We start from the raw sequence: 23636 nt of genomic DNA, 5'->3' as shown, positions 1-23636 counted from the left end.
GAATATGGCATTATGTTAGTGCATGTGTGTATATATATATATATATATATATGCGTGTATATATATATATACACTTCAGTATGTATACATACACTCTCCCTCTCTCTTCATATATATATATATATGTGGTAGATTGAATACATATTTAAATTAATTTGGCCATGATGAAATGTTCAGAATTACCTGAACTCTCCTTAGAAGTTACATGTGCTGTCCCCTCTTGTGGAGACTAATGTCTCCACAGCCTTGCAGAAGCCTACTTGAGTTAACCTAACTTCGTAGCAGTGCAAATGAGGAGTATTTACACTCCAGTTTTGCTGTAATCACCTTCTGAGTAGCTCTATTAAATGTTTTCATTTTCTTTTGTTACTTGTGCTATTGTGCCACATGTAATAGCAAATAGATTGCACAAAAAGTTCTTTTTTTCAAGTAGTCAGAGAGAAATATGGTGAAGTTTATTTCCAATGAAATTATTAAGAGTGACCATAGTTAGCTTAATACATTCCATCATTCTTGCATTTGAGTATTTCTGTAATCAGTTTTGGACATGCTTAGATCCCCACCTTGCTTTGCTTAAATGTTTGGCTTTATGTTCAAAAGGAGGAAGCCTCCTCTTTCTTGGAAGAAGTCCTTTCCTTTTCTAATGCTATTCTATTGAAAAGTTACAGGCAGCCAAAAAAGGTTCAAATGCCTATTTCCTTTTTCTCAATGACAAAGTCTCAGAAGATTATTCCAACCATGCAAACCAACTTATCAAATTGCTGAGTCCAAAACCACTCTCCAATCAATACCAGCAGCAGGTATTGTTAAAAGGGAAAATTTAGGGGTTTCTACTCTCCCTAGTAGTAGTAGTGGAAAAAGCAATGTGGAGCATTTAAGGTAAGCCAAGCACATCTTTCCTTCCCCAGCCACTCATTTAAACCCCACTTTCTCAAAGATCTTCCAAAGCATGGTGTTGCTAACTCTTTCAACAATGCGTCATGTTGTAAATAATGTTTCCCTTAAAACCCAAATGAAGCTTAGGAAAAATCAGAAGATTAATTGCTTGCAATGAACTTTAATTAAATATTCATCATTAATTTGTATAATAGAATACACCCTAACTGTGTGGACTTTTGGCAGCAGTTTTCTCAGTGGGGTGGGTGCTTTGAATCTGACCCTTTCACCTGCCTCTTCTGGGTACCTGAAGATAATTTCTGCCTACTTGGTATTGGGCTTGACTCTTACTTGGGATGTCAGGAGCTCTGAGGCACCCAGTTTCTTGATGAGTGCATTTTTTTTCAGTTGAATGTAGGCTTAGATGGCTAATTTTAGAAAGGATCAGAACACCTCTGGAGGCAGCTGTGTTGCTGACTCTCTTGGTCTCTTGAAAAGCAGGTTGAAATGCTGTACCATCCTTTCTTCTGGATGAGCTTGCTCACCCTTAAGCAACTTCAGCCTTTCCTCCTATTTTTATTATAACTGAATTTTTTCAGATGTTGGGGTGAAAAATCCATCTGAACAAAACCAAATGTTGTGATTTACATCTGCTCTGGCTTTTTTACTTTTTTTTTTTAAAGAAATACTTAGACCTACTGATAACAGTTTAATAACTTTTTTTCTATAAAATGTTTGATTCTAGAAAGCAGACCGTTTTTTCTCCTTCTACTCTGTTTGGGGCTTTTTTTTTTTTTTTAAATAAAAGGTAAGTAGGCGCGGTCAAGCGGTGTCTGTGGTTTACCATGCTTCGTATCAGAGTGAAAAGTTCAGTTTGGGCTGTTTTACTGGCACAGCTGATGAAGAGAGGTTTGCATTTTCATCTTAATATAAACGAATAAGCAGACATGATTCTTTCTACCTGTAAGTAAATTTGGCTGCATATTTTGATCTTGTAGTTTTGTTCTGTGCAACAGCAGTGTACTTAACAAATGAAGCATTTAAATATAAAAATATGAACCTGCTTTCTCTTGCACTAAGGGAATCTCTGTTAAGACTGCTTGTCTTGACTTTCAAAATTATTGCACAAATATTAATCCACTGTATGATGGATTTAGCAAAGCAACTACTTTTATGTATAGATAGGGAGATAGTCCCACAAACTGTTCTTAAACTCATAAACTGCATAGACACAGATAGAAAGTTTGGTATAACTAAACCTGTCTTTCCTCCAGAGTAAACTCAACTCACAGGAAAGACAGGAAGCCTCAGCTTGCAGACACAAAAAGCTGAAAGCTCATATTTTAAAGTGCTTTTAGAAACAAACTATACTGTAGCTTTCTACCAGGTTATTGGTTTTTGTTGTACTGTTGAAAACTAGGAGAACAGACCAGGAAGCAAACTGTGTGTTACAGCAAAGGTTTGATGGATGAAGCTGAGTTTGTAGTGTTGAACACAGTTAACCTTCTGCTTCATTGCAAGAGCAAAAACTTCTTGCAAAAAATGCTAGAAAAGTGCAAACCTTAGACATGGACTAGAGTGCTTTCAGTGTTAGGCGTGCTTTGAGAAATGGTGATTCAGTAAAAGAAAAGCAAAATGGTGAAATAATAAAATTATAAAATGCAAATGATAAAAATTTATTTCTAACTTGTTGCTTTTGTCTTTGATGTTACTTTCCTAAAGCTGCTATTTGCAGTGAGTAACAACTGAAGATAGGAGGAAGATTGCGCATATGTATGTGTGTGAATTGGCCACGTAAACAGACGACATTATCAACCCAAAGTGTACTCTGGGTGTTGTGGGACTCTATCAGGCCAGGATGTGTTTTCACTCTGCCTTCTCTGTTCTGATGGGACTATCTTTAAGCTGCTTAAGCAAATGGCTGTTCCTGACAGCTGACCCGTCTTTTTCTTCTTCCTCTTGCATCCCATCTGCTGTGTTGTGCACAGATAAATTTATTTTCAGGACTAAAATGTTGATTATCAAAATGTCAGCTGCACATTTTTAGGCTGAGTGTTTGTCAGATTAGCTTCAACGCCAGTTTTCTGGTGTTTTTACTTTAGCACGTGCTTCATGTGCCACGATTATTTCTTGTTTTGAAACTGAGCATCCCAATAGGTCTAATGTATGGCTCTGTGCTTCGATAGGCTGTCATGGCTCTGTGCGAATGTTGGGGTTCGTATTTGCTTACCAGGGAGATAATATGACACTGCTTTATAAACAAATGCCTTCCTCCTAAAGTAGTTGTTTCCAGAAAGAAAAATACATTAGAGGTGAAATGCACTGTATTTGTTTGTTCCTATGTTAAATAACTTTGTCTAAGGTTGCAAGCTTTCATCAAAAATTGCAGAAATAAAAAATTCTCTATACAATTAAAGAAGGAAGATTTGGCAAGTTCTAGATTCAACAGCTCAAATACTCATCTTGTTTAATTTAAACCTAGGTTTTAAACTACTGAATTTAGTTGTTCCTTGATGATGTACCCCGAGGATCAAAGCAACATTTTTGGGTAGCTTGTGTTTTGATAGAACTCAAGGAAATGAGAGCTGGAAGATTTTATGGGGCTGTGGGTGCTGGGGAAATCTTCCTTGCTATGGATTTAAAAGAAGCAAGATTTGATCAGTTTTTAAAAATTTTTGGGAAGCTTTTTGGTTAGGTAGGAAACAGAGAAGTAGAATCTAAAATTAAGGGCTCCGTAAGCACTTCATTTTAACAGACTTCAAAATTAATTTACTGTTAAAAATTATGGAGTATTTCTTCCTGTTAGCCTGTATTTCTTTCCTGTGTCCTGTCCAAGCAGTCTGTCAGTCATAACATGGCAAATCTTATTGGTCTCTCTGTTCTCTTCAAAACATGGAATCCAAAATGTGATTTCCTTGCTGAAGTACAACTCATCAGTGACTAATCTTTAATTTAGAACTCTTCAATGTGGTTACTTGAGTTAGGGACCTGGGGATCAAGGCTTGCTAACATGTATGTGACTCTAACACTCCTTGACAAATCCAGTGTTTTGCTTAGGAAAAAGTCTTTGGTGAAAAGTTGAAGGAAATCAGATAGAATAGTTCCACTGATTTCAGTGATCTAGCAGAAGGGATAATCAAGAAGAAATATTTTAAATGAGTAAATTCTAAGAATGTATTTTCAATTTATTTATATTTTAAATGTTAGCTTTTTAAAAAATTAAAATACAGGAGTTTAAGGTTTATAATTCTTTCTTAGTTTTTCTGATGGCTGTTGAGAAAAGAGAAAGAAAGGAAGAGCCCAAGACATGGGAGGGTGTACATGGGGGTGAGAAGTGTCAGGCAGGAAATGCCATCTTCCGGCTACGTGACAGCGCACACTGGAGTACAGCCCTCAGTGTCAGCATCTTCCTTGGCCGCAAGCAGGAGGCCAAGAGGAGAGCAAGTTAAATCAAATCATTCACTCAATGTATCAAAGCTTTCCTCATCTGCAGTGTTGGCCAAATCTTTCTGAAAGAGCATCACAGTTTGGGCCTACTTTCTAAAGTGAGTTATGAACTTAAGAAATATGAACTTAATCGGGAGGGAAAAGTGTTGTTCAAGAAGCTTACCAATGACCCAGGGAGATGTAAAATGCATAGATAAGTACACAAGTCTTTGCTTGAGATGCTGAAATTCCAAGCCATCAGGTCAAGGCTTCCACACTTAAGTCAATTTAACTAAAGCAGAACTTAGCTCTGCAGAGCAGAAGGCCTTTCTCTATGTGCTTTGATAATGTTTCCTAGCAGACTTGACGAATTTCCAAACAGAAATGAACAGTTTGCACTGCATTAATTTACACTTGTACTAATTTCTACTGAATTCAGTCCACGAATACTCTAGGACTAATGCAGGGACAAAAGAATTTCAGAAGTGACTGAGGTTGCTGAGAAAAGATGTTTAAAGAAAAATTCATTTTCAAAGAGCTGGAAATTACCTGCTTTAGGATCATAAATATCTGCTGGATTGATAGGCTGTGATTTCACACTTAAAATACTCCAACAGAGTGAATGAGGACAGCTAAACTTTGACAGAACAGTGCAAAGTTTGTGCTGCTCCTCCAGATCCCGCAATTCAGTTCAGCATGGTCTTGTCTGATCCATGGCCTTCGTCTAATCTGAGCCCTAACTTATAGTCTTCAGAATTTGTCATACCATATTTTGTCATCGTTATTGGATTACACGCTCTACCCTTGGAAAAATTGCTCACCAAATGAAGCACATATCCCAGGAAGGAAACATCATGATTACAGCTTCAACCTATACCTTTCCTGTGGTTTTAGGGACAGGATAAGAGGCTAAATATTCAATATCATATATGCTTATGTTATTTTTTAAAATGTCACATACAGTCATTTATTGCTAATAGCTTTTAGCACAGTAAAAGGAGGGGATAAGACACAAAAATCATCAATTAACAAAGCAAGTCTGAGATTCACTGAAGGCAAAAAGGATTCCTGAGCTTACACTACAAATATATTCAAACTATTGGGCTCATAAAGAAAACAAGACAGAATTACATATCCATAACATCTGTCTGAACATCTTGCTTTCATGGTAATAGTCAAATCTTTAAAATCTTATTAGAAAATTATTCTAGTGTTACCTAGAAAATCTGCAGTGCTGCTTCTAACTATTTCTTGTGTTTTATATGGAGAGCAAATAATCTGATGAGAAAAAATATATTTAATTAGATTAGATGGTTCAATGAGAAGAAGCAGAGAAGATTCCAAACGTCATGTTCCTTTTTGCAAATAACTACATACTTTATAGACATTGAGTAAACTTCATGTCACTGGCTGAAATAAAAGAAACTCAAGTATTTTTTCACCCGTGGTGTTCACTTTTCATGACACAGTTTTAAATGGCCAAGGGACAATTCAATGTACACTGGACAATTATGCAGCAAATAAACTTCATTGCCCATATCTTTTTAGCCTGGCTTCTTTGAAGAGAAGCTGTCTGCTGGCTTGGGTATTTTTAATTGCTGCATTTTTCACAGCTGTCACTGGAAATCTTTACCAAACAATTGATGGTGTCTTCTGATTACTGTTGGCTCATCAGTTTCCCACACGGTAGATTCTTCACAGGATTCAACAGTCTAATTTTCATCATGTAGTAAGGTTGCTTAATGTTTTGAATGCTAGGATGCATACTCTTCAGCATATTTGGCTTTCAGTTGGTACTAGGCATTAGCAAAAAGTCTCACAGGACACCAGAAGGGGCATCCTATTTATTCCAGGCTGGATTGGTTCATTAGGATCAACAATGCAAAAATGCCACGAGGGAAAAACGAATAAAGTGGAAGGAATTGATGGGACTACACAAAGAAATATCATGTGAAATACAAAGCAGAAAAATTCTGAGACCTTGGGAAGTGTATTTCGAATAAAAATCTGAAGCCTCTTTGCAAACTATGGCCTCTGTGGCAGAGAAAAATAAGACACATTATAGTGGGATATAAAGTTTATTTTCTGTTAATGCAGCAGAATATGAGGAGAACCTTCTCTTTCCGTCCCTGTCTCTTATGCTTCTTAAAGAACTGTACCTTGCGCCTGAGAACCTGAGCCTGTCCTGCAGGTGCTGCTGCTCTCCCATCTGCCCAGTGGTGACACATGAGCGTGAGACAGCTCAGGGAGCTGACCCAACAGAAAGGGATTACCTGCCCTTTTAGCATCCTGTCTTACTCATTTTGAGATGAGATGAGGTGCAGAGGGAAAGAGTATGGGACCATAACTGCTGCAGCTTGGCTCAAACTGCTACGGGAACACAAACTGGGGAAAGTAGGTCTCAGCCCACGTAGAAGTGGACCAGAGCAAGTGTCAACCATTTATTTACCTCATTCAAATCTTCTTAATGCCTTTCAACCTATTTAATACCATATCCTCTCTGCTGCATATACAAGATATATTGGATTGATATATTGGATTGATTTCTCTCTAAATTTTTGATGTCTGTGATGATGTATCCAATGTATTTTTCTCAGGATTATCAGCCCCTTGACATGCAAGTGTAAAGCATATATTCTCTCCATGCTTTAAACCTGGGCTAGTGCATTTATTATACTAATGGTTGCAACAGAAACAGGAAAATCCATATTAATTCAAAGAAATTAATATAGTGTGGGTCCTTTAATAAACCTCAAAATAAAGAAAACTGTCATAAAAATGTGGTTTTGTATTTGGCTTGAATAAGCTAAAAATTATGTCAGTGCTGAAGGGGACAGTTCTCCACCTCCAGTCCCTGACGAGATTCTCATCCCCCTTGTTGCACCAGGTAGAGCTTGTGCAGGGTGGTGTAATCAGTCAAATCGGTATGAATTTGGCTGACAATGTCTGTTTTTTATTATTTATTTTTGCTAATTTAGTGAGCTGATTTAGCTCATATATATGGCCTCGTAATTGCCAAAACATTGTGAGACTGTGGTAAGAAAGCTCTGCTGTTTTTGGTCGCTGCAAGTTCAGCTGTATTGATTTGCAAGATATCTCACAGCAAGACAGAACTAATAGTGTGTCTAAGCACATCAGGTAGACCTTAATTCTGTAAGTTTTGTGAACAAACAAACAGGAACACTGCAAATATAGAAAATGTTCTTGTTCACAGATCACACCATCCAGTCTGTTTTCTGCTGCTGCTGCTGCACAGTGCAAGAAAGGTATGTGAAATGCTTCAGCTTTTCCGTAAATAAATATCTACACAAAAAGGATTTCTTAAAACCCTTCTATTTGCAGTAGAAGAGCAAATATGCTGAAGTTTAAAGACATTGTACTCTGCATATTCCTAATGGAGGAAGGCATGTATATCCATGGATATTTTTATGTGAATGTTTATAGATATGCATTCACACAAATGCTTCATGTTTTTCAAAATCAGAGAAATGAGAACAAATGTGAACCTGGACCCGGACACTGTCCTGGTGACCCAGTACTCTGCCTCACAACCAGACGTTTCCTATGAATCTATTTGGAAGTGCCGGGTAAGTAACATTTTGGCAAGTGAAAAGAGAGAATTGAAGTGATTTGCCATACAGTGGCTCAGTACCAGAATAAGCAGGGGAGTAACTAGCTCTTGAGCTTGTAAAGTTCTTTGTTGCATAAAAATTACAGAGTAAAGGTAACTGAAGAGACTTACTCATGTAAATACAAGGTCACAGTGAGGTTTCCCAAGCTTGCTGTCATGAAGAAGGTGGTTCCTTCTTCCACTTTGGTTTTGGGTCATGGAGATGGCAAGGGTGGGAATGCCCTGCTGGGCAAATGCAAGTGCACCCTGCTCAGCTGGTATGTAATGTTCACCTTAGTTTTATTAGATCTAAGTTGATTTAATCTGAGTTTTCAAAGTATAACTAAGTGCAAAGGTAGAACCTCCACTGATGCAAAAGAAAATTATTATGTTCCTGCCAGTTTGCCAAGAAAGTCTGCAGTGCAGAATTATATGTTAATTCTCCAGATAAATGACTGAATTTCCAGACATTGTACCTCCATTGATTTCAATGCTGCTCTGCTTTTTCACCAGCGAGGAGTTGTCCCAGAATCCATAAAGTGTAGAAGTCACCCCTCCTAAGGCAGATAGCTTATTTGTTATTCACTCCACTTTCCGTTGTCATTTTTGCTTCTGCACCAAACTACTTAGTCTTGCAGTTTTACAAGTGATGAGATGATAGTGCTTTACAAGGGGCAGTAACAACCATGATGAGTTCTTCTTACTTACTGAGACAGTATAATAGCAGGGGAATTATGCAAGCAATAGTAGAGAGAAAGGTCTGGTTATGAAAAATAGTTTTATTTTTCACTAGCGCAAGAGACAGTTGCAATTTAAGAACAAGCCGTTACCTCCTCTGCCTGCCGAGGCCTTAGAAGACTACAGCAAGAATCCCAGAGTTATTGCACTCTATGACTTCTTTGCTAGAGGACCTTTGGATTTACCGCTCAAGAAGTCAGAAGAATACATTATCCTCGAACAGTATGATCCCCTCTGGTGGAAGGCAAGAGACCGACATGGGTAAGAGAGAGGGCATCTATTTCAATCTCCCTACACAGAAGGAAAAAAGCCTAAAACAACCTGTGCAATAGTGAGACTTGTGAAACAATTTAGGGACAAGCTTGAAAGTGTTCAACTATGTATGAGGCACACAGACTGACTGGTCAGACTTTCAACAGGGTTTGGCACCGCAGAAATGGACAGGGAATCTAGAATCTGTTGGGAATTCAGAGTTAAGCCCTACACTCAGTAATTTCCTGAGCAAGGTGTTTGAGGACCATGTGAATCACTGGGCTCTGAGCCATGTGCAAATCCAGCTTTCCATATTTCAGGTGCTTTACAGTGGAGTGTATATGTGTAAACATGTCATAAAACCATAGAGATTATGAAGACATACCTGAAAAAAACCCTCTTACCCAAAATACCTGGGTATTTTAGAGAACTAGATAAACTTCAGTTAGGATCCTTTTGACACTTAGGTTTGTTTTGTGTTGTTCTCCTTTCTCCTTTGCATTCTTATGTTGGGAATGGTTGTATGTTATGTTATAACCATCTCCTTTCCATTCAGATTTCTCCTTTAAATATTTTAAATGCTTTTTCTCAACTCAGGTTTTCAGCAAAAGTATACTGACAACTATTTTGTATATACAAGTAAGCACACACTTTATATTTCTTCATATAGAAGCTTTGAATAGGCTGAAAACTAAGATGGTGGCTTCTGATTCAGAAGAAAAATAATTTTTTTCTATATCTTAGCCTATACCATCTGACTTTTTCATTTGAGTAGCCATCCACAGTTGTGGGACAAAAATGTTATGCCTGGGATGAAAGGACTCAAATTTTTATTCAGTTCTAATGCTGGAATTCAGAATCTAGCAACATAGCCCCTTTGTAATTCAACAAAAGGATGATGTATATCCTAATCCTACTAATATTTCACACTATACGATAATATTATCCCAATATGTTGTTTCAGGAATGAAGGTCTAATTCCTAGCAACTATGTTACCGAGAACAGGAATAGTAATTTAGAAACGTACAAGTAAGTACCTTTGAAAATGATAATTGTGCTTTCATTTCTAAAAATGGATTGCAGAGGTACATTTTAATGCTTGATCCTTTGAATTTTTATTAGACATTAACATGTTTATCAAAAGCTCACTTTTTTTTTACAAAACATTATTCTTTAAGTGAATTAACATTCATTTGCATGAATCATAGTGTCAGAGTCCAGATGTTTTCTATTTCTCTAGACTCAATGCTTAATGTTTCTGTATTCTGGTCTTTGCCTGTTGTGATCATGTAGCTAATTCCAATTACTCCAATTTAAATTGCTGGAGAGAATATTAAAATTCTGAAAAATTGTAGAGAAGGAAGGCTTGACACATCATCCAGGACTGTAAATTTCATCACAGTTTGGTGTAACTCTTTCCTGGGGTTTCTTTTATTTGAGCTATTATTTAGTCACAGTAAATTGGGGCCAGAAAGTTCTTTAAAAAAAGATCTAATAAAACAATTCCAAATTAAGACATGTTAATATACAATGATAGTTCTAAACACATTTTTGACTTGGAATAATGCAATTATTAAACTGTGAAACAAAGCAAACATTCATTTTTACTGGCTGAAATTAAGGATAGGTTATCTCCTTGTTGCAGGTGGTACTGCAGAAACATAAACAGAAGCCAAGCAGAACTTCTCTTGCGCCAGAAGGTAACTCAGGTTGCACACAGAGCTAACAGTACTGAAAAATATCTATCAGTAGAGGCATCAAGAGCATTATCACAGTCAAATCCAAATCCAAATCCAAATCCAAATGGTCTGCTGTAAGAGAGAAAGTACCTTGAAATAAAAAGGCATAGAGTGCAGACTATCCAGACTTCACAAAGCTTTAAATTGTAGCCCCAGCAAATTCTATGTAGATTTTCCATGCTAGATAAATCGAATTGCATGGCTTACTGTACTTGTCTGTTGCATTAGGCATTGAAGACTGAAATCCATGTAGTTAGCTAAGTGAGCTTAGCAGAACCTGACAAAACTGCTACGTCTTCCTTGAATACAGAGCAAACAATCCATATTGCGTTCTACCCCTGTCAGTTACTAAAGTGCCTAACTCAGTCAAACTCATTGGGTCTTTGCTCAAGGACTAACTCAGGCCTGGGACAAGAAAGACAAGGGAAGAATATCTCAGACAAAACTGTTTTAACTGTATTTTTTTCTAGTGATTTGTACAATTTGATTTTTTAATAAGTCAAAGCATTTTGACTACTTCACACTGAAGAGTACAATTCAGCTAAATCACTTATCTCTAAGAAGTTACCTGGCACTTATTATTTTCTCTGGGGTTTTTTTTTGCTCTGCCATGTACCTGGATATCCATTCCTACTCTTTACTTCTTTGTCATCCTCCCAAACAGTCATAGGTATTGTACAGAATTTGTTAATCAGCTGCAATTCCTGTGTCAAGGGAGCATTATTGAAGCTCAAAAGCATAAAATAACTCTACTTGGATTTCTTTTCAGCCCAAAGAAGGTGCATTTGTTGTCAGAGATTCAAGCCGACAAGGTCTTCTTACGCTGTCCATGTATTCGCGGGCTAAAGGGTGAGTTCCTCTGAATGGTTAGGGTTTGAATCAAGAGGTGATGGAAAAGCTTCCTCCAAACTCCTCAGAATAATTGGGTAGGTCGGACATGCAGTGCACAAGATCAGGGAACCACTGGGATGCTGTTCATGCAGAGTTAATAATCATGTGTACAGAAAAGATGATGGTGGGCAGTGGATCACTGGCTGTGCAAATGTCCTGTCCAGACAAGATTACCTGCACTCACTGAAATTCTCAAATAATCTGCTGTGGAAACCATGCCATAGCCTTTGGCCACTGCACCAAACTGTTTCTTTTCTCCATAGGTTCTGTGCACTGTTAATTCATCCCAGACTCTGCTGTCCTCAAACTTCTCCTGTTTGTCTCCTAAAATCACCTCACCCCTACTGTGCACTCTTACTTTTGCCAGACAGCAGCCACAGGATTCGCTTTTGCCCGTATCAGGAGCAATCACCTACAGCACTGACTTAACCCCCTTCAAGCTGTTTTATACCCTCTTCATCAGCCCTCCTACATCCTCCTGTATCAACTGTGTCTGCTTTCCTTCTCTCCCTCTTACAGCTAGCCAGAGGTGAGAGGAGCAAAGGCATTGCTGTTACCACCACCCTCTCCCTCCCTCCATTCCCGCCCGGAAACATGGGGCCAGCCCTCCCCACCATCCCTGTGCTGGGGACAGGCTCACAATTTCTGTAGGCTCAGTAATGTTCCTGATAATGACTTGATAATGCAGACTGTATAATGTTTCTGTACTCTGATCTCTGCTTGTTGTGACCATGTGTCCACAATTTAGAGAGCTAACCTTCAGCAACCACCAGCCTGAAATGCAAACTTAACTTCTTAATTTTGAGTGTCACAGAAAGCAGGGATAGATGGGCAGCAAAATATACAGAAAACAAAAAAGACAGAAAATACAGAAAAACAAAGGTATCAAATAAAAGCTCCAATGAAGACCCTTTGAAGAAGTAGAACAGAAAATTTAATCCCATGTTATAAATGAATTTGTGTTTAAGTTTTTGGGAGAAAATATAGGTAATTAGGGACATTTTAATTTTAAGAGGTTATATTCAAATAAATGCTTAATTAGGAGGAACACTTCTTGGACACTATGGCTATTTATTATGACTGCAATGGTACAGGGGTAAAAAATACTTGGGCAACAAAAAACATTGTGCAATTATCTCCCAAAGTTGGGAGAAATAGCCGTTCAAGGAGTCTTGTTTTTTTTTTCTCCTCAAACAGTTTCCCAGCTGCACACAGCCATTTTAAGTTGAGAACTGTATCCCAAGTTTTCAGATTTTTCTATGCTTTCAATTTCATAATTCAAAGTGAAATTTAAGCAGATTTATAGTATAAACTATTTTTACTGAAAATTACAATGCTTTGTTGATTTCAGAAGTCATAATGGAGATATTCTACATTATCAAATTAAACAAAATCACTTCGGACAATATTATGTAGCAGAAAACTATCTCTTTTCATCTGTTCCTGAACTCATCAAGTATCATCAACACAATGCTGCAGGTAATGCATGTAAGCTGATATGGTTTTACATCTTTTCCTAATACTTTTCTTATAAAAAGAGACACAAGTGTTTCTATTGCTAATGAATTTAAATATGCCTTGATTCTTTATGCCAAAGTCATAGCTGTTGTGTGCATATACCATGGGGGAAGTGAAACTACTAAACTCATCTACATGTATTAAATAATTTTAGCAAAGATAGAAGCCTGCTCTTTGTTCATATTTGACTGAATAGGGCTTGGGTGAAATTTGATCATAATTCTTTCTTTGTCTATGACAAGGACCTGTATACATGCAATTTAATAAAAGCAGGAGCTATGCTGTGCATCAGCAGGCAGCATTCTACTGATTTTGAAAAAAAACCCAACCCATACCACAAACAATCAGTGTCAGAATTAGGAGCACAAGGACTCTTTAACACCAGCTTTCAGCTTACCAGGGTTAGACACCTCTAACTGTTGGCTGATGGCAGATTTTTATAATTTTTTGCATGAAAAATATCCTTCAGCTTGGTTCTGCCCATAATTTTAATACAATCTAAAATGGTTTTACTCTGAAGGAATGAAGATGGGAAAACACACAGAGATCACTTCACTAGTTAGAGAGGAAGATATGGAAATGGACAGAGCCTTTTGCTGGAGGGAGGAGGATTGTAGGAAACACTTGTAGCAGAAACGGCCCTAAAAGTAATAGTGGGAAGAATCAATGAATGCAGGGAGTCCTTGGTGAGGGATGTAGTCACTGGTACTATTGGCCTATGAATGCAAAAGAAATGAATGACAGGCACAAAAATATTTCAAACCTGGGAAGTCGTGCTGGCAGACACTGTTTAGGTCAGTGACACAGCATTTTAGAACTCATTTAAGATCACTGTCATTGTACAAACAAGCAAGAGTATCACTGTTGGCTTTATGAAAGTATAAATACTTTTGTAGTCAGGGCCCTATTAAAGTCTTTCTCCATTTCTTCTTACTGTAGTGTTTTATCTGAGCAAACTGTAAGCAAAAGTAACTTCAAGAAATAAGAAATTTACATCAGATTCCAAGTATTTTTGTTTGAGAAGAGGTATGATATGGCATATTTTAAAATTAAGTAATTGATCAGCAAAATATTGTTGTTTTGTCCCCTACAGGTCTTATTACACGTCTCCGACATCCAGTCAGATCAGATGGATGTACTTCACCAGAAACAGTAGAATTGAGTTATGGTAAAATTTTTATCTTCTTTTGAAGGAGATTTAGCTATCTGCCTAGGCAAGAGCTTAGATCATATTCACCCAGATAATAATTAAGTTGTATCTGTGAAATTCCTGGTGATGAGAAACACATAAACAGTGTAAGGTGTCAGTACCAAATGAGACACCTGACTCAGCTGTTTCTGTGCAGTGACTGTTGTGCTTCTGTTACAACCACCAGTGCAGTTCAGAGCTATTTGGACTTTTCTAAGTGAACCTAAGACTCAAACTGATGTTTGAAAGGCTATTTGATTTATTTAAATACTTAGGAAATTGAACTTGAAACCTGAAATTAATACTATTTATGGAGAAGATTGTCAGTTAATACAGGTTTTAGAAATAAGAATGGAATCTTACATGGTATTAAAACAAACAAGAAATAAATGCCAGTTTTGTGTATATAGATCAGGAATTTCATACCATCTGTTGGACAATAGGAACCTCCAAAACTGAGTATTTTTCATGTTCCCATGAATCTCAAGGCTTAATATTTCTGAAGGGTAGAACTATTGTAGTTACTACAACAAAGGTAGCCATTGACTATTTCTGTAGCTATACTATCCATCTGGAACTGCTTTGGAGCTAAAAACATCACATATAATAATGCCAAAAAAGTTCTCATGTGTAATCAAAGCTAAACACTTGCCTTATCTTCAAGCCTCAGACATTTCTACATTAAGCAAAATCCCTAATCACATTCTTCAAACTCTAAAATATAATTTATATTTAAACATATGTGAGCCAGTGAAAATTTTCAGATATTTAAAACATGCTATAGCTGATGCACAGGTATGATGCTTCGCTGCGTGCATTAACTGCAGCTGGCAAGGTGTGTGTCCTGGAGCATGGCTCAGGAAAGTTGGCCTGACTCTTCTGGCATATTGGGCTGCTTTTACAGAGGAATGGGGATTAAACCCATCTGAACTGCTGTTCCTGAAAGAACTTGGGCGTGGGCAGTTTGGAGTTGTTTATCTCGGTAAATGGAAAGAAACTATCAAGGTTGCCATCAAAACAATCAATGAAGGTGCAATGTCTGAAGATGATTTCATGGAGGAGGCCAAACTGATGATGTAAGTACAAAGGATGTTCTGTCAGTTTACCAAGAAATGAATATAACCTAATTGCATTTCAAACAAACAGACAAAGCAGTTTGATGGGAATGATGGATGTGGGGGACAGAAAGGCTGATGTAAAGGTCTGAACCAAACAGATGCAGATGCTTCCTATGCCCAGACTCTTCCTTTAGAGTGTGCCCTGCTTTGTACTGTGGAGCTCAATGGGGAGTAAATGTTCTGGAAAAATGTGAACATGCTCCTACAACTATTCTTTAATCCATAACTCAGTGTCTCTAGGAACACTGGCAGAGCTTTTATGTAACTAAAGCTTTTGAGAAACCATATTACCATATTTGCAAATTTTGCAAATTAGGGAAGTATCCACATGAGGTCTTGGCAAAGCCCAGAGAAGAACCCTTGCAGGGTCAAGGTTCCTGCCTGCAGGCCAAGCGTAACTGGACCTTTCCATTTTGCACCAACCATATCAAGCTTTGCATTCACTGCATTTATATAACTGATGAGCAATTATGAGTTCACAGAGTGAACTTTTTGGAGGAAGTTGTAGACCGGAATGTGCTAGGTAGTGGGAGAGCTCTGAAGACAGCTGAATAAGATACTGTTTATCAAGTAGTGAAAGTATTTTTCAAAACCATCATGAGAATCAAAGGTCTAGTTACCTGCCAAGAACAAATATTAGCCTGTCTAAAATGTGATTTTAAACAGGAAACTCTCCCACCCAAAGCTGGTCCAGCTTTATGGAGTGTGTACACATCACAAACCTCTCTACGTTGTGACTGAATTCATGGAAAATGGTTGCCTGCTCAATTACCTTCGGCAAAGGAGGGGGAAACTTGGCAGAGGCATTCTCCTGAGCATGTGCCAGGATGTTTGTGAAGGGATGGAATATCTGGAAAGAAATAGCTTTATTCACCGTGATTTAGTAAGTACAATCGGTTTTCTGAGGCTCTTGACAAATACTTGCACTAAAGAATGTGCTGTTGAATTTTATGGGACATTATGTGTCCTGTAAGACTTCAGCCCTACAGGATCTAGTAAGGCAAACCCAAACTTTTCAGCTGTTATTTTGCCCATGGAGAGATCAAAAAACTTGAGAAAAGTTTTTCTGTTGGAGGTCAGAGAGAATTAGGATATTGACATGGAACAATCTGGTATTAGGACACCTCAATAGAAAGGTGATCACAATACAACCAGAATCACAGCATTACAAAAGGTCAGCAACAATGAGAATTTTAAAAAATGAAATCTTTTTCTATCTATATTTTTTTGGCTCCCTACTGCCATCCTTCAATGCTGGGATATATGAGCGCCTTTTCTGCCCATAGACAGGGAATTAGAGGAGAAGAGCTTGTTTCTTTACTCCCTGATACTTTTTCAATGCTCACATTTGGATGTAGAGAGGAAATCTTCCTTCTCTCCTACCTAGCTGCATTAAGAAGTGTAAAATCTTGAAAATTACCAGGAGATTCTTGATTTCTGTAATGAAAACATAAAAAAACATGTTTAAACTTCACAGTAATTGTCCTAGTGTTGATATTCAGGAAAATATCTGGTGGATCATTAGACTGCAGCCTGAAATTCTTTCACTATTCAAGAATATCTAAACATATTGCAACTCACCCTACAAGCATTTAAGTTGTTATGTGCTATGTATGTGTAACTACACAGTATTGAAATATGTTCACTGACTCAGAGACAAAAATTCACAAATATTTTTGACCAATACACTAATCTCCTTTCAGATATAAACAGTATGAGCTGAAGCAAATATAATCAGCTGCTGTGTTTTTCTTAAAATTCTTTAACAAAGATTTCAGATATGTTTCTCTCATTTTCCCCAGGCTGCAAGAAACTGTTTAGTCAATGTGGAGCATGTCGTTAAAGTATCCGACTTTGGCATGGCGAGGTACGAGGCCATCAACAAGGGTTTTGTGAGCACCTATTCTCAGAGGGCTGCAGCATGATCTTTAGTTAACCTCTCTGCTTGCTTCACTGGTTTGGGGAATCCCACTGTGGTTAATTTTTGAATTCTGATGAAAATTGTAATGTTGTTTAACCGCTGTACCATGAACGGGATGTCATGTGACATCTCTGTGACATGTGACGTGTCACTCTTGGTGAGTGCAAGATAGGTAAACAAAGTGCTAGGTAAACTTCAGAGGTGTTTATGGGCAGAGAAGTGCCCAGAGTGCACAGAAGCTTGAAGAAAGAAGTTCCCCAACTTTCCTGAGCAGGATGGAGGACAGAAAGTCACCAGGGACAGAACTGGGAGCTGGTTCTGACCTCTCGAGGCAGCGGTAGCTGAGTAGGTGAGGCAGGATGGAGGGAGGACCAGGAGGGTGGGCAGGAAGTGTGATACATCCTGCCCTGGCAGGGAAGTGGTTTTTCTGCTTAGCAATAGAACCAGCCAAAGTGAGGAAAGAGAGCCCACTCAACTCTGACAAGCACCAGCCTGAGAAACATCGCTCTAGCCTCACGGACTTTCCTCAGAGGACACAGCTGAGCTGACCAAATGACTGAATGCTACCCAAAGGGGATGTCTCCTTCCTTCTTTCCTCTTCCAAGCTCAGCACAAAGCTCTCCACTTTTGTGTTTTACTGGCTGTTTTTTCCATGGGATTAGCAGACTGAATCAGCTCACTTAGGAGGCAGATGAGATTGAAAGAGTCAGTGGCTCTGAGCAGAAGGTTGTGGTGACATTTACCTTGCAGCTGCAAATCGTTAGATCAGCACAGCTATGCTCCTTTGGTTTTGCCCCATATTTCTAACCTCATGCTTTCAACACCCTAGAAGTTCATAGCTAAGAACTTGTTTTTCAAAGGGCTCTCCTGTACCACGGTTGTACTGCTCCCCAAAAGGGTAAGGCCAATATCAGGGCTCTGGACTTATCCAAATGAAACAGGAAACAAGTAAGACCAAGGTGGCTGTCAGCATCTAGCTTAAGAATAATGGACCTGAATGGCTCACTGTGGCCACAAAGTGGAGATTAGTTGTGTGGCTCTAGGACTCACTCTCCTGGGGAGACTGTGGAAAAGTGATGGGAACACAACCTAATTATTCAGAGCTCACAACTACAACTACAGGTTTATTTTGTACTGCTATTTCATATGTTCCTTATTCAATAAACTCCCATGCTTCTGTGCCTGCACCAAAATGAGAAAGTGAGGCAAAGAGATTATTTATTTCAATGTGACCTCCTTTAAAAGGTGCTTAAAAAAATTAACTTTATGCTTTCCCTGAGAATAAATGTGTACGGCACGTCTGTGATCTGCTCAGGACAGTAGTACTTGGAAAATGTGCCCAGAGTCTCTAAGTATGTAGGGGTCAGCCTAGTAACCATTTAAAGTGTTGCCCTATAAATGCCTGCATTAGGCACATAATTTCATCTTATCTGGGAGGTCAGCTCCTATAAGCTTGGGCAAAAACAATTACTTTAGTGCACCTACAAGAACCGTTGCCTCAAATGTGATGAACATTTCTTTGTGTGTTGCTTTGGTAACAATGTCCCTAATACTGCATCTGTGAAGATGGGCAGCAAGAGTCATATTTTGGTAGAACAAGTGGTTGAAAAGGTGGATCCTTTTAAAAAAAGACTTTTTTAGAAAAAGCAATTATTTATTGCCACTGGTTTTCCTGCCCATGGTGGTGTGTCTTATCAATGTACACCCAGGATGACAATAATAACCATCCTGTCAGTCTTATGATAGTATCAAAATGTTTTATTCTGACATATTTCTGATGAATAATCCAAATAATTTATTTAAACAGAAATCTCTTTAAGTAAATAGCTTCCAGTATGGGTTTTTTGTTCATTTTATACTAAAATAGTGATATAGTCTTGTTGTTTCCAAATTGACACTATTTTTATGGAATTCTAAACCATTTGTGAAAATGTCACTCATTCAAATACATGTGGTTTCCTCTTATTCTTTAGGTATGTCATTGGTGATGAATATATCAGCTCTTCCGGTGCCAAGTTTCCAGTCAAATGGTCATCTCCCGAAGTCTTTCATTTCAAAAAATATAGCAGCAAATCAGATGTCTGGTCTTTTGGTGAGTTGATTAGGTGAATGTGCAACTACGCTTCCATAAAACTACTGACGTGATTCAGGAAAATGTAACTTTTTACTTGCACTACCTATCTTAAGCTGCAGTCCTTCCCATTTTCCAAATCTTGCTTATATTGGACAAATGGGTTTTTCAGTAGGAAGGTTATGTACCTAAAAAGTAGATTTTGACTGAAATGTGCACTTTTGATAAGTCCTCATTAGCCAAATATATCTTCATCTGAGTTTCGCGGACCACCACCTTAGCCGACTCAAAAGAGAGCAGAATTACATTAGTTGAAAATGGTTTGGGTTGTATCCTTCATTCAGCTCAGGCTGCCCATATTTTCATGTATTTTTCAATACAAAAAAGAATCAGGAGTGTTTTTTATTTTCCTAATATTGTTAAAAGCTTGTGGGTTTGGTGTCTTTTGTTTTGTCCTAAACCTATTTTGGTTCACTTCTAGGTGTACTGATGTGGGAAGTTTTCACAGAAGGCAAAATGCCTTTTGAAACCAAGTCAAATGCTGAAGTTGTCCATGAGATTTCTCAGGGTAACCGACTTTATCGACCACATTTGGCATCGCATCATGTGTACAAAGTCATGTACAGCTGCTGGCATGAGGTTTGTTGCCTTTTCTGTTTCCCTGGGGTATTACTTTATTATTAATTTTTAATGTGGATATAAAAGCAATCTTAAAAGATCAAGACATTAAATCCTTATTTCACATCTATGGCATTCTCAGCATCTTCAACTATGTTTTTCACAAATCACACCTAAGTTTACAAGCTTCTGCTTCTTTTGACTGTTGCAGGTAATAAATATAAAGCACACTATCAGTACAATAGGTCTAGACCATCCCTGGGTTGGAATATGCCACTGTTGTCATGTTTCTCTACTCGGTCCAATGTAGTACCTTTTTCACACCTTTGTATCATGCATAGCTTTCTCTAGATCTGCTCTGAATGATAACTGTAACACATTCGTATACCAAGTGGATATGCCCACTAAATATAGATTTTGAACCCCGTTTTTCAAGTGTATATCAGTATCTCTGTACATCAGTACAGCTCCTAGGCTGTGCCCCTTTCACCCTCCCCAAACTGATTTAGTACTTCATGTTCTTTTGCCATTTGTCCAGCACCTATTACTTCCTAGATTGGTATCAAAACACTGATTTCATCAACTTATCCACCTTATTAATCCCTTGAGCACCCTCCTTCTCTAGTCTCTAGGAAATGAATCTTTTATTTTAGGTTAAAAGTATTTTCAGAAGAGCTTTGTGTGCAATTTTTTCATGTAAATGTGTAGGCACACACAGTGAGTAGCCAGGGAATCTTGTTGCTCCATTGTCTCCTTTATCTCCCACCTTTTAACTCTGTATGAAATTTTTAAATTCTGACTAAAAAAACCCCTTAAGATATGGAAATCTAGATTGCATCCAGCTTGCTTGCTTACTGCAAACATCCATTGGAGTGCTAGCCAGCAGAGAGATCATGGGGAAGAAGTTCTCTTTTCTGTCTGCCACCAGACAGGAGTTAGTTCCATACTGAGCTGCAGCACTTCAAATTATACAGCAGTGAAGATTCTTTTTCAACAATCCAGGAAGCATTCCTGAGTATCATGGTTTCCTGACAGGTAGGGCTTTCCATAGACCTACTGCAAGGAGAAATTCCATAGGAATTCTGATCCAGAATTGAAATAAGTATAAAGGAATTTCAGGAATTTTTTGACAAGTGCCTGTGCTCATGCTGCTGGTGTCATGAATAGCAGATTATTTTTTTTCTCTCAAATGACAAACTTGATCTTTTCTTCTGTATTAATAAAATAAAATGTAATTTTTAAGTTGTGTCTCATATGTACTTCTATCCAATTTCTGAAGTCTGGTGCTGTAGCTGACCAATCTACTAACATAAGTTTATCCTCTGCTTTTCTTTTCAGAAACCTGAAGGACGTCCTACTTTTGCAGAGTTAATAGTGACCCTCACAGATCTAGCAGAGATGACATAATCACAGATTTTATACCAATATATTTACTGAAAGGTTAGCATTAAGCATGCCACTAATGTAGCTGGTACAGAAAACATCAACCTCTTACAGAAGTCTTTACTTAAATCACAGTACCAGCATTCTACATACTGAAGTAGCTGTTTGGTCCCGGCCCAGTTTTTACTTATTTGAGAAAGATACTCCAGGAGACTGGTTTGGGACTCTCAAGGCTTTGTTTTCAGGATTAGGGAGGAATATCTTCTGTCTGAAAAGCAGTAACCAAGCCTACTCACCTTATAGACCTTTTTATTCATTCTTTTGTTCAGAGCTACACTAATTCCTGCATTGATATTATTAAATTATTTGGTACTTACTATGACTCATGCACTGGGGAATACTGATTAGCAGCAGCAAAAATGATGGAAGAACCTCTGATAAAGCTCTGGCTAGGTCACTTTTAAAGGCAAGTCCTTGTGCACTGCAAAGCATCCAGCCCTGGAGAACCAGAGCACTGTTTCCAAGGGACAGCAAGCCAAGTGAGTGACTGCTGGAGCAGTGCCCACACATGTGCCTGTGCCCACTGCTTGGACAAAGGCAGGGAAAGGGAGCAAAGGCAGCAGTCCCCACTTAGCATTTCCCAAGTCACATCTGAGTGACTGGAAAGATTGAGCACCTCTGAAGCCATTTTAAACCTGCATTTCAGGTCAAGGTGTCTTCTATTCCAATTCATTAATAACAGAAAGGGAGCAAGGATTATTTTATTCCAACCTCTCCACAATTTTCCAGTATTTTCTCCCATTCCTCTGCTCTTGCCTACTCAAATGCCCACACGTGCTTTAGTCCTCCCTTGCAAATGCCCAGAATGGTTAAAAGGCGAGTTAAAACTGGAACCTGACAGTAAAGCTCAAATGGATCTCATGATATCTTACATGGACATGTCTGCAACCCTACTTCTTATGTCATTATCCACTTTTAATTTTAAATCTTAACTATGGTCAATATAAATATATTGTAGAGAAGGAAAGGCAGATGGAATTCATAATTATTTAAAACAAAATAGTCGGACCATTACAAATAAATATGTTCTTGAAAATATGTGATTGCATTGTGAATTATAGATAAGTACATCACAATATTTAGTTTTATAGGGATTTGTAGACAAAATATGTAAAACATGCTAGCTAATGAATGACTGAGTTCAGTTTAATTTTTGTCACGAATTGAGTCACAATTTAATTTTTCATTTCCAAATTTAAAAAATAACTGTAACAATAAAATTAAATACAGAAAAACCCACAAAGTTTTGAATTTCCAAAAGATGATGGCATATCTTAGTCAAATATAGTCCTGGCAGTAATCAGTCATCTTTACTGCTGTAGTATTTTGATAGTTACCATCCCTTGGGAAAGGAAATTGTTAGTCCCATTGTTTGAACATTTGGGACTGCCTTCAAACACACTTCTATGGCATTTCTGTATCAAATAAAGCTTGATATTCTTATTATTTCATGTAATTTGCCAGAAGAATTGCCACCAACTGATGTCACTGTTTACTTTCATAATCAATTTATTTATGAGCATTCAGTCCTTTATCAGACCTATGAATGAATGCAGATCCATACAGCTGTTGTGGTTTAACCCCAGCTGGCAACAAAGTACCACGTAGCTGCTCACTCACTGACCTCTGCCCTGGTGGGGTAGAGAATCAGAAAGAAAGTAAAACTTGTGGGTTGAGATAAGAACAGGTTAATAACTGAAACAAAGTAAAATGTAACAATAGCAATAGCAATTAAAAGGAGAAAGAGAGAGGAAAACCCAAGAGAAACAAATGATGCACAGTACCACTGCTCACCACCTGCAGACTGATGCCCAGCCCATCTGCAGGCAGTAATCAGCAGTCCCCCAGCCAACTGCCCCGCAGTTTATACACTGATCACGATGTTCTATGCTATGAAATATCCCCTTGGCCAGGTCAGGTCAGCTGTCCTGGCTCCACTCCCTCTCAGCCAAAATTGAGACAATGAGACAGTACACACGTGGAGCTCACCACAGTTTATGCCCAGGCCACAGACGTACAAAGCTTTTCACAGATGATGCACTACAAATGTGAAATTCAAAGTGTCTCTGCAATAGGAAATACCTGGGGACTTTGAATAATATATGAGGCATCTTTTTTAACAGCTCTTGTAAAACTGGTTTTGCCATATTACTGCAAGTTAGTATGCAATATGCTACAGCACCACGCAGTAAAAATCAGCTCCACTAAGTTTGTGTACTCAAAGC

At 38.1% G+C, this 23636-nt stretch overlaps 1 protein-coding gene across 1 annotated transcript; it reads left to right on the top strand.

The window, feature by feature from the left end:
* Positions 1–94: 94 nt before the first annotated feature.
* TXK (TXK tyrosine kinase) lies at positions 95–22862 on the top strand. Its single transcript, XM_048304061.1, has 15 exons — positions 95–1839; positions 7517–7568; positions 7787–7889; positions 8706–8911; positions 9867–9932; positions 10549–10603; positions 11412–11491; positions 12885–13012; positions 14145–14219; positions 15145–15316; positions 16025–16241; positions 17161–17225; positions 19253–19371; positions 19832–19989; positions 21307–22862. Exons 1-15 carry the CDS (start codon positions 1824–1826, stop codon positions 21373–21375), a joined length of 1581 nt encoding a protein of 526 aa, XP_048160018.1. The 5' UTR covers positions 95–1823; the 3' UTR covers positions 21376–22862.
* Positions 22863–23636: the final 774 nt, after the last annotated feature.

Source organism: Corvus hawaiiensis, chromosome 5 (genome assembly GCF_020740725.1).
Source record: "Corvus hawaiiensis isolate bCorHaw1 chromosome 5, bCorHaw1.pri.cur, whole genome shotgun sequence".
Classification (NCBI taxonomy): Eukaryota; Metazoa; Chordata; class Aves; order Passeriformes; family Corvidae; genus Corvus; species Corvus hawaiiensis.
Note: the sequence above shows the minus strand (reverse complement) of the source record. Positions and strands in the feature narration are given on the sequence as shown.

What these genes read in the sequence shown, in the direction of transcription:
- TXK (XM_048304061.1), top strand. An exon ending in AATCTATTTGGAAGTGCCGG is followed by an intron (nt 7,890 to 8,705) that starts GTAAGTAACATT and finishes ATTTTTCACTAG; the next exon opens with CGCAAGAGACAGTTGCAATT. An exon ending in AGTAATTTAGAAACGTACAA is followed by an intron (nt 9,933 to 10,548) that starts GTAAGTACCTTT and finishes TCCTTGTTGCAG; the next exon opens with GTGGTACTGCAGAAACATAA.